The following is a 12,124-nucleotide window of genomic DNA, read 5'->3' on the forward strand; positions in this document are numbered from 1 at the left end:
AAATACATACTTTTTTATTACGGGTTTTAACAAAAAATGGAAGTTTTCTGAAATTACCTTTTTAAAATTGTTAAAAACTCAAATCCATTATTTAAAGTAGAGTCTTTCCTTTTCCCCAGTTAGCTATTGCACAATGATTTTGTGTTTATGGATGTTGGGGTCAATTAGCTCACCTCCTTGCTGCTGGCAAGGCCAGAAGTTCCAGTGCCAGGACCTCCTCCGGCTCCTCCTCCGCTGCCGCCCATTCCGTGGCGCATTCCCCGGAGGGAGAGGCGTTTGGACCACTCCCGCTTCTGGCTCTCCGATGACAGCGACCGAAAGATGTGGGTGGCACCACCGCCCACTCCACCCTGGCCACCTGGGCCACCTGTTCCCGTTCCTGCCACACCACTCATTGGACTTCCTTGAATCCCAAGCGCTGAATCTGAAACGAGGAGATGGGGAAAAGAAATTGATTTTCATTTTACATGCTAAAAGAGGCACAAAGAACGAGAGGCAGTGCGCTAATTTCTAAACAAATTGCCAATTTTTGCGCTCGACAGCGACAGAAAATGGCATTAAAACAATAAATTCGATTTTGCACAAGCAAAGGCAGAAGAAGGAAACCCCTAAACAAAGCAACTCAAACAGCAAACTGCCGCCCCCGCAAAAAAGCATCGCAAACTGACGCCGCCAATAAATATATCGTATCTACTTTTCGGATTCCCCCAGCGCCCACTTCTCTATATGTACATACATAAATACATACATATATATATACATATATGCGTTTTTAAGGTTTTTTCGTTTTTTTTTTGGTCTTTTGTTTTTGGGTGCCGGCCCACTTAAGTCTCACGAAATGCTCGCCAGACACGCAAGGCCCGATCAAAACAGAAAGAGATGGGCAGGGCCAGAACGAGTACAACTTCAGATTGTTTGTTAAATTTTCGAATGAAACAAAAAGTCGGAGGAAGAAAATGCTAAGAAATTTATCAGCGATCAAGCGAAGTTTTAATACCCTTTTAAAGTGAAGGAGATTATCTTAGAAATACTGCAGATGAGCTGGGAGACTGAAAGCAGAGATAGTCTTATATTTATGACATGCTGCAAACATTGTTTCCAATATGCAAACAAATGGAGCTTAACTTGAACAGGTCCTAGGACAATGTGAAATAAAGAAAAAACATCGTTTCACTTGACTCATTTTTTGTTCTGTTCTTTCTTAAGGTATAAGCTGTTGAACGTAAAAAAGAAACATAACAAATATCAAAAACAAAATATAATAACGTAGAAGCGTCTTTAGTTTAATAAATTATTTTGTATTCAATATTCTTCATTCAATAACTATTAATTATAAATTAGTAAGTGGAGTTTAAGAAATGTAAAAACAGACTAAATATAAACAAATACTTTTCCAAACCATTTATCTAAATTTGTTTAATTTTAGCTACCAAAACATGGCCTGCCGTCCCACTATAGTCAAACTGCCCGATTTCATTAGCATACCAAACAAAACTGTGCCACAGACAACTGCAAAACAAAAGCAGGGTGAGAAACGGTGCGGGAAAATCGGAAATAAAAGGAAAGTAAGCAGTTTGAGGGAAAACTTCCATTGTGGAAAGTCTTAAAGTTGGGCTCAGGCACAGGTCGTTCGCCGGCTTCTTGGCTCTTCATCGTCTCGTCTTCATCATCGCCGTCTTTTGCCTTTTGTCGGCTTTTGTTTTTAGCCAGAGGCGGCGTTAACAACTTTGCCCGAACAGGGCAAAGGGGGCGTGGCGGACGGCAAAAGGGCGGCAGAGCGGTTGGGAAGCAGACCGAACACAAGTGCCTGGCCAACGGCATAAATATGTCAAAAACACAACGCTCCGCGTGCTATAAACAAATTGTTTTGCTGTTGCCAAAAAATATAAAAAAATTCAGCAACGAAAATTTCATCGAAAAATTAAATGAAAAAATTAATATTAAAAATAAGATGGCAAATAGTTCTCGCAGAAGTATTAACCTATCGAGTAACAAAACAAACAGTTCGCTTAAATTCACTCAAGAAATTCATTGGAAATTCTGTTGAATCAACTCGCGCACTTTGGCATTCAGAGTATTTTGTTTTCATTAAGTTAAACATTTTTGCCACCCGCCAAGCTGAAAGAATTAGAAAGCGGAAAAACCTGAAGCTCATAACATAAACTATCTCATAACATAAACTATGTAATATTTCTAAATTCTGATTATAATACATATTTTCATTTTTCGAGCGGTATTAACAGAATAAGGTCATAGTTTGTGCAATTTGACACCTAACTAACTTTACGTAGAGCTTTTGAAATGTTTTTATGCAGCAACAAAATAAATAGAGTGATCAATTGATACTTATTTTAGATTCTCAAGTAGAAATTCGCTAAAAGAAAAGTCTAGTAAGCTGGCATCAATTAGGAAAAGTTTTCTTAGTTGTTAAACTAAAAAGACAACTTTATGTATACTACTAAATGTCGCCAAAGTTTTCCCAATATCGTGGTTATAAAGAAAATCGACAAATGAAAACACAATTTCAAGGGAAGAAAAGCAGATGGGATTTCCCTGGAGTCGTTGCCCTGGCAATTGAAAAGCCTCTTTAACGAAAGCTCATAAATGTCGTCATCGTCTGTCATTGGACACTTATGGCTGCCGTCAGGAATCATTCACTCAGTGGCTTAAGTCTAAGCTATTTTGCATTTTCCTACGCCTGCCTCATGGACTTTTCCAAATCGAAGGCGACGGTGAAGAGCGTGCTGACAGAAAGCAGGATACAAACGGATTTAATTGGCTTGAACTGTTTGGTCCTCTGAGGATAATAGGCAACAGCTGAGTACGTAATCAATCACAAATTATAATTTTGGAATGCTAAATCATATGATTAATCACAGGAAGTCCAAGAAGAGAAATTGGTTATCATTGTGCACAGTTTGCCAATCATTAGCAATCATTGTGGCATTGGAATATCCTTGCTTATATTACTACTCAATTTCATAGAGGTGTCATAATAAAATTGTCTTCTGCAAACCTATAATTACAGCTTAATTCTAAATATGTATTTAGTAAATATGAAATTAATCTACATTTTTCTTTAGCAACCCCCAATACACTCTTATTCATATAAACTTCATACGTTTATCCCTTCTTTGCATTTCTAATACAACAAGAGCTGTGAAAACTCCCACTAAATCAATGTCATCGTTCCACTGTCCCCACTCCCAGTATATTTACACACCTCACCTGGTAAATGGCGAACAAACAGTTTCGGCATGCAGGAAACAATGGTTTATCGCCTCGGTTATATTCGATTCGATCCGTTTCGATTCTATCGATGCCGCAGTCCAATGGCAATTCATTATGTTAATGGCGCTAATGGTCTGGCAAATATTGTACATGCAAAAAAAAAAAAAACACCATCGCAGGGAAAACAAGAAAGCAGAGCAACAACACCAGGATAAACTTTTCTGCCAGCTTCGAGCAAACAAAAATTAATAAAAACAAAACCAATTTGATAAGCGAGGCAAATTAATGAGGGCAGCACTTTTTCTCGCCCACACCCTCGCCAAAAACGCGACATGTGTAAATGGAAAATAAGGAGGAGTACTCAATTGAAAAGGAACTGTCCAGACTATGGAGTACCTGGTACTTAAAAAAATTTTTTTTTTCGATTTTATTTTTTAATTTTAAAATTTGATTTGATATTAAAAACATATAAAGTCAATTTTTTCGTGTTTAAATAAGTTAATTAGGATAGTTTATTTTTTGTTTCCGTATATGAAATATTTGTGCATGAAAAAATGGATAAAAAACAGCACCTTTATGCTACCGCAAGAATGTGTTTGAGTGCTTTGTCTGCTGTCTCTTTCACGTCTCCTCCTCATGCATATTCATTCATTAACCGGGCAACAGAACAGCTGCTGGCATTTGGCAATACGCACTGTCCCTCCCCCCACCCACACACACCCCCTATAACACCACCTCCGCCACCCATTCTCCAATTAACCACCAATGTTTCAGCCTCTAGGTAAGTTCGCTCTAAATATAGTAAGTGAAGGCAGCATTCACGCACTAACACACGTGCGACCAACACTTTCCCACTCATAAATACACGCAACAAAAGTACTGAAAAAAATCAGCTTTAATTCAAGTACGGGTTTAATTTAAGGAATAAGTAATCATAAATTAATTTCAAGATCATTTTTATGTGCAACTATCTTATAAAACAACAATTTTTAGTTAAAAACTGTGCACACAACTCTAGAAACCTTTTTTTGCACAGTGTAGATTATTTATTTTTAGACACCGCAAAATGTTTATGCTGCCATGTGCTGCCTGAAGTTTGTTGTTGTTCCTGATTTTTTGGTCTTTGCTGCCTTTTTGTTTACGCATAGTCATCTTTTGGCGTTTTGTATAATGTTTGCATTTAATTTGACGAATTTAGGTGTTGTTCGGTAGGAAATTTGCATTGCCAAACGAATTTATTAGCCGGGCCAAAAGTTAGAAAATAGGTGGAAGTGCTTGTGCGAGTCCAAAATTGGACCTGGCAGTGAACATAAATCAAGGTGAGCTAGGAAAGCTTTTGACTAATCAAAGGGTAAACACAGTTAGACACTCACAATGTTATTTAACATGTCCCCTAAAAGGAAAACTGTGTTTAGGAGTTTCCCAAAATAATTGATAAGAAGAACAGCTAAAAAAAGGTTTCATAAAATCTTGTTATATAACTTTTTGAAGAAAAGTTCCAATTCTAAATCCTAAAAATATATGGGTAATTCCTCATTTGGTTCTGTTTTTTTTTTTTTTTTTTTTTGCTTTAAAAAAGTACTCAATCAGGCATTTATTTGGATTTCTTTCCCGAAATTCCACTCAAGGTCTAGCAACTCATCAATAAAAATTCTCTCAATAGCAACTGAATTTATTTTATGGAAAGGGAATTTTACGCATAACCAGAAAACATGAACATGTGCGGTTGAAATAGAATGGGCTAGAATAACATTCATAATTAATACAGCTAGTGGGGAGCGCAAGGCAACGAGCATAAATTTGTTTAGCTTATAAATTTGTTAAAACAAACCCCAAGCCAAAAGCCGTAGCCGAAAACGGGGCAAAAGCCAAATGCCAGACAGAACCCATATATATGTTGAATGAGTTGTGGCCAAAATATGCAAGAAATATTGAAGGCAATAAAACCGGTCAAGAGCATCGTAATAAAACTCGAACAAAAAGGCATTGGACGAGGTCCAGCAAAAAAGTGACAAAGGGGAAATGGGAAATGGGAAAGTTCAGTGCCAACAGCAGCAGTTGGCTAAGCGGAAAATAATTTTCAGGCAGCTAAATGGGTAAACAAGATGGCAAAATGACTTACTAATTTGTGACATGATCCAAGTTAACCAAACCAAGCGCATGAATGCCACGTGCTACCTGAACCTAGATGCTATCTCCCTACCACATCGACCCTCTCGCTTCCTCAAGCGTTTTTTCTCAGTTTATAGCTTTAGTCCTTCATTGTTGATGATGTGCATTGAGCGGTGAAGAGAAACATCAATACATAAAGGCAGTGATCGACAAGTAGGTACTCAGTAGTTGGTTTTGAAAATGATAAGCAAATATAAGCAAAAACTAAATTTTCTAATGTCTTATTCTTTTTAGTTATCTTTACTCTGATCAACTTTAGTTGCTCATGTATTTGTGATTTTATTGTTAAGCTGTTAAAAAAAAGTAGTAAGTCCAAATATTTGACTTAAGTATTTAAAATCTTATATTTTCCACATTAATTAAAATTTTTATATTAAACCATGTAATTTAATATACATTATATTTCATATAATGATTTCATGTTTTATTTTAATATATATTTTATAAGATTTATTAATATCGTAACGCTTTAATATACAATTGTAAATTCAAATGTGAGATATTTGTTTTTACTATTTCATTTTTTATCATTGTTTAGTTACCCCGAAATAAGCCAATAGATTGGATCCACTTGCATATTTTCCCGATCACTGGGTACATCGGCTTGAAAGCAAAACAGTTTCCCTTGTCCGATTTTCCATCCTCTCTAGCCATTTTCTGTTTTCCCTTGTTTTGTTCGTCTGCTTTTCTTTGCCGTTGGCTTTGTTTATTTTAAGTCCATTATCCGTTACCCTTTATGCGATGCGCTTAGAGCCATGTGCCATGTGCTCTTGTGGCCCAGAGCTCACAGTTCCTGGCCGATTCTTGGCCCGGTGACTTTAGCCCTGTGCCGTCGTGAGGCTTTAGTCACCAGTGTTTCCCTGCCCTTTTGCATACTTATTTAGTTTGCGGTTCAGAAAGGGCCCCTTTAGGTCCTCCCATGCCTGTTTATTGTTGGTGAGCCGGTTGCAATTTCATTAAAATTATGCAGCAGGCTGGTTATGGCCCATCCTCTGGTCATTCGGCGCTTGGAACATTCCGAGGACCTCCGAGTCACTGGGCAATGTCAAGTGCCGATTTGGCAGCCAGCCAGGACCCAGAAACCTTCGCCTTCGCTGTCTCAGCCTACGTCACCATTGAAGGCAGTTCTCGAGGCATTGATTGCTCAACAACCAAAAACGCATTTCTCAAAGGATGGTAAAAGGTGTTCAAAAAGGCAATACAAAATATGATTATGATATGATTTTATTTTTCCTTACACATAAAAGCGTTGACTAAGAAACATGTTTAAAAAACAAAATTTGTCCGTACGTTTACCTTATTTAGTGATTTTAAAACATAAAAAAAAAAAATTCTTGGCTTTCTCCAGTTTTAAATAATAAAATTTTCCCAGTTTGCAGGAATTTTACATCGCGTTCATTTACGTTTTTCTTTTTCATTTCAATAAACTGGCTCACATTATTTAGCGAACTGCATTTTGATTAGAGTCAAAAAATTGCAATTCGAATTCCGTTCGATTGCATTTCGATGCTTGCGAATGGTGCGTAAATCACGAAGTTTATGATTGTTTATATGGCAGACATAAGTACACATTCTTGCGTATCTGGCTGCATTTTGGCGTTTATATTGGAAATATTGTGTGCATTTTCATGGACAATTGCTGAGTAAACAGAAAATCGTTTTCGGTTCGTTGTTCTTTTTTTTTTTGTTTAATTTGGCAACCGGAAAAGCCGCACCGAAACAATTTTTATAGAGTCAGGTGCACAATTTGCACCCGGAAAAGAAGAGTACTCTCTTAACTTTGGGGCTAACAACACACAAAAAGGCCTAGTCATGGCCCAAGTCAAGTAATTGAGTATAACTTGAATTTTGTATTTTAGTAATTGAGTTGAACTTGAACTCTGTATTATATGTTTGTATCTCAGCAACGAAGTGCGGAAAGTCCAAGGACTCACAGTTTCCAACTCATGTGTCAAAGGATGCCCGGGGAATTAAAGCAAATTCAGATGGTCAACGGTCTCAGATTAGAAAACAAAAAAGAAAGCATCGGACGAACGGAAAACATATTGAACGCATGGCTCAGCTGCTAGAGTTGTGGATCGGAGATTGGGGATTGGGGTATTTCCCTTGAAGTTTCCATCGAATGCGTGCGTGGACTGCAAACAAAAGAGGATTTTTCTCTAACTAATCAGGCTGATTTCGGGAAAAAGGGGAGTGCAGTGGCCGAAGCGCCGTAGGTCAGTGAAGGAGAGCAAGAAAAAGAATTCCATGAATAAATTAACACGCTCAACAGCTGATTGGATTTGGCTTTTAAAGGTTGAAGATATATGCCTGATGCCAGACGAATATTCAATTAGTAATTAAAGATGACCAACGTGGCTACATCTGAATGTGTATGTAAGTAATTTGATACATACACTGCTGTGTAAAGAGACATAGGAAACTCTTGTCGAAGCAGGTTTACAAATGCCTTTTATTTTCTAAATTAACTGTAATGGATTATGTGTGTTCATAACGTTTTATTTACTTGGATCCGTCCAGGTATTTTATATTTGCACATTCCAAGGCAGAGTATCCACACATTTGGCTATGGAAATCTTATGAATTACAGTCGAATAAATGCGTGTAAAGGTTTGGGCTAATGACATTCAAACTAATTAGTAATGTGTTCACATAAATTAGGCATAGATTAGATGGAACATGGAGCTAAGTGCCGTACACGTAGGGCGAGCGTCAGTTAAAGAAAATAATTGAAATTGTTTCCAAAGATATTTAAGTACAGCAAAAGTTTTTCTTTAACTTTGAAGTCCTCGATTAAAATGGGTTTTTAATTTGCGTTGAACCATCGATTTCCTAAAACGTTTTCACATCACACCCACTTCAATTATAAATTCTTTGTAATCCATAAAGTTTTCTCTTTCTGCCAGATAACTGAGACACCCGAAGAGAAACTTTTAAGGCCATCTCTGGCCGCACCAGGACATTTAGTTGCTCAAAGTTGCTCAAAGAACTTAGAACTTGGCCCACCTGCCTGCCAACGAGCATATCTTAAGTCAGATGAGCCAGCATAAATCCCCATTAAGACCAAGACGAGCCTAAGAGATCAGGGGTCATAGAGAGCAGGCGGGTAACTACAGGAGGTCGGGGGTCACAGGAAGTGCGCAACTCCTCCTCCGATGGGGCATAAACTTTCGTGTTTAACTAATTGCTGGCTCACACACACGCACGCCCACCCGGGAGACATATGCAATTTTCATCTCTGACACTAAACCGCACTACCTGCCTGTGGTTGGGGACCAAATTTACTATCTCATTACGTATACTTAATAATTTACAAAAATATTCATATTACGCATACGCCACGTACAACGGAAATGGAAGTAAACCAAAGCCCACATTGCACTGGGAACCGCAGGAGGAAGCAGGCAAAAACGGAATAGTGACCAAGGGTTAGAGTCTGGGGCAGAAGTATGAGCTTACTAAAATTTACGCAAACGGAAGTTAACTTGGGGGAAAGTATAGTGCTGGTTGGCGGAAAAACTCCTCTCTTTTACTTTTTGGACAAACCCGTGTGTGTGACGTTCAGCATATGATAATTAAATAATTAAGTGCTTAGAGTGGCAGACAGCTTATGAATGAACTAAGTCACAAAGGAGCAAGCGAATCGGAAAGACAACCCCAACCGCCCTCCACAGGTTACTTAATGTTTTGGTTATATTAAAAGGAACAAATCACAATTTATTTCCTGCAATTTTGCATACATACCTTACGAGACGAAAAGTTTTCCTCCTCCCTTCCTTTACTCCTGCTGCTGATAATAACGCTGATGTTGATTAGGCTGATGATAATTTATTTGAGTATTTCGTATGCATTAAAGAACAACATCTGAAGAATTCTCGCATTTTTTCTTGTTTGTTTTCCCTTATTTCGCTTTGTTTCACTGCCAAATTTTGAACTTTAAAATGTGCGCATTTTTGTTAACGACGAACTGTCTGGATACCAAATGAAATGCCCGTTTTAAGGAAAAATATTTCAAATAATTATTTCAAATTTAATTTGCCCTTTTCGGCCCCTTTCAATAGCTTACTCTTTACTTTGTGTTTGTTTACTGTGGGCGATGGAAAAAGGTCTTGATAAAATAAACTGTGTAAAAACTTTCTCTTTTTTCACACACACGCGCCAAAGGAAAAAAGAAATTCAAATTAAACTGATTTGTTGTAGTCGCCATCTGATTGTTGTTGTTCTTGATGTTGTTGATTGTACGAGATTTTTATGGTTGACAGTTCGTTTTTTATGTATTTTCTGCGGCCAAAAGGGTCTTTAAAGCTTGTAACCAAAACACCATAACAAAAATGCTGATAGGGAATTTTCTTGCAAAACAAGGTTGATTTGGTATTTTGTGAAATTGGAGCAGGAATAGAAAAAGACATGGAAGAAGTCTATTAAAGAGCGATTAAAAGTCAAGGACTTCATAACAAGGAAATATTTTGCGCAATATTAAAGTAATTTGTGGAAATAATTGTACATTTTATGAAATAAATTTTTATTTATTCAATTCTGCATTACCTAATAAAAACTAAAAAATATGTTCTTTCCTAGAAACCATTTCAATCTTGATAAAATTAATAACAATCATATTGTCCTAATTAAACTTGTTTAAAATTCTTTGCAATGCTAATTTTAAGAAGAAAATCCAAAACAAAACATAAATCACACATTTTTGCTTCAAACACTCATCTCATTTTTTTAAGAATATATTTACAAGACACGTAAAAATGCCATATGAACTCTTAACAAAATAAAAACAGGGAACTTTATTTGATATCTATTATTTTTAGTTACATTTAATGGAGAAAGTACTACGAGAAAACTAGACAAAGTGCTGAAATAATTGGAAGGGTCAAATAGCTGCGAATCAAGTGAAAACAATCAAATTAATTTGTTTGCTTTATTACTTTGACCCAGTGGCTAAAACGGTATGAAAAGGGGAAGACGGGTCAAATCGTGTTGAGACTGACACCAAATGGCTGGCAATTTGCATACGAAATGGGCAAATTGGCAAAACAGAAATTGCAGGTGGCAAAAAAATCCCCTACTGACATAGGTGAAATTACATAAAAAGGCATGTGTACAAATAACAAATCCGAGCCAAACAAAATGATTGAGAGGCATAAAGACACGCCATCGAGTCATCAATAGGACATAGCCCGATATCCCTCCCTGGCCTCCGATCCAGCCCTCGTCCCTTAACGCTCCCATCAACTAAATCCCAATCAGTCAGCGAAAATCAAAGCGCAAATCAGCGCCCAGCAGAAGTCAAATTAGAAAACAGGAAGAACAAAAGGAAAACAACTAGACGTAGATGAGGCTTTCTAGAACCAAAACATAAAACACCCTTTCAATGGTTATGTGTGAACTATTTTAATATAAAATTGAATTTAAGGTAATTTATAGAAATACTTAAAAATATAAAATAAAAATTCCGACGAACACAGCAAAGTTATAAGCTTTATTGCAATTAAACATAATACTATTAAGAGCAGAAAAAAAAGTTAGCCTTAAAATAAAACAACAATAGTAAAATAATTAATCGGTTAATGAGTAATAATAATCCAAACAGAAAATGAATCAGCTTTATCCACATAAATAACAAAATTCCCTTCAGTTAGGGAACAAAATAAAACGAAATCATTCGTGGACAAATGAAGCGTCAAATTAGAAAATAATAAAAACAGAAATATACAGCAAATCTATAGAAAATAAGTATATGAAAATATATACACTGCGGGGGAATCATAACAAAAACAGAGATACTTGAGCCGGAAGCGTGCTCGGCGGCGGCAACAACAATGAATCAAGGATCCAAGGATTCAAGGATGCAGCCCGTGAAGACAGCCAAGCGGCAAAGATAAACCCGCATTGAAATCGCCAAATGAATGGGAATGTCGGTGGGGGGAAGCCAGGGGGTGTTGCGATTGAAATGGGCGGAGGGGTTACGGCGGGCTGGCGGGCTGACGGGCTGACGGGCTGGCGGTTCAATGTTGCCATTGTTATTACTGATGTAATACGCTTCGCGAGGAGATTACAATTTCTGATTACTTTGTTATTAATAAACACAAAAAGCGTGCCAAACACACGGCCACAGGCACAAAGATGCACGCTGACACATGGCATTGATCGACATTGGGTGTACTCAGCGGGAGAGGTATTTGAAATGATTAATACAGAAGAATTTTATTAAAATAGTTTAAGTATTATGAAATTAATTTAATTTAATTAACAAAACTATGAACGCTTAAAACCATGTTTCCGAATGGGAATACGATAATTTTATAGTTATTTGAATAGAATCAGGCAAAAACACTTTAAAAAGTCTTTCATACAAACGGAACTCTAAATCGTATTTTACTTAAAAAAAAATATTTCATTTTTGTAATTGCTAGTAGAAGGTTTTGATTTCACACTTTTGCGGGAATAGACACCATATTTCATGCCAGAAAATTCCTTTAAGCTATATATTCGCTTTATTTGCCAAGGTTAATAATTTAGATTTAGAGCCAATGTTACCAGGTCGTTTTGTAAGCTTGAAAAATAGTTAGAATACTATAACAATTTTTTACAAATTACATATTTTTCAAAATTTTATATTCTTGTCCAAAAAAAGTTCATTGGAGTTTAATAATGATTAATAATCAAATGTTTATCTGTCTAAAATATAAAAAAAAAAATCGACCTTTCCAGA

The 12,124-nt window shown here is 36.7% G+C and overlaps 1 protein-coding gene across 2 annotated transcripts in view; it reads right to left on the bottom strand.

Annotated features, from left to right (window-relative positions):
* Positions 1 to 12,124, bottom strand: part of LOC108146678 (adenylate cyclase type 5) — a 39,857-nt gene that overhangs the window by 26,379 nt on the left and 1,354 nt on the right. Inside the window, exons 2-3 of one of the 2 annotated variants that reach the window (XM_017272730.2) lie at positions 9,148 to 9,374; positions 174 to 424 (exon numbers count right to left, since the gene is read on the bottom strand). In XM_017272730.2, the coding sequence (XP_017128219.1) occupies positions 174 to 395 (222 nt within the window). In that variant the 5' untranslated portion in view covers positions 396 to 424; positions 9,148 to 9,374. The remainder of the gene's footprint in view (positions 1 to 173; positions 425 to 9,147; positions 9,375 to 12,124) is intronic. The other variant, XM_017272731.2, reaches the window with a different exon arrangement.

The sequence above is a fragment of the Drosophila elegans genome, unplaced genomic scaffold (genome assembly GCF_018152505.1).
Source record: "Drosophila elegans isolate 14027-0461.03 unplaced genomic scaffold, ASM1815250v1 contig_208, whole genome shotgun sequence".
Lineage (NCBI taxonomy): Eukaryota > Metazoa > Arthropoda > Insecta > Diptera > Drosophilidae > Drosophila > Drosophila elegans.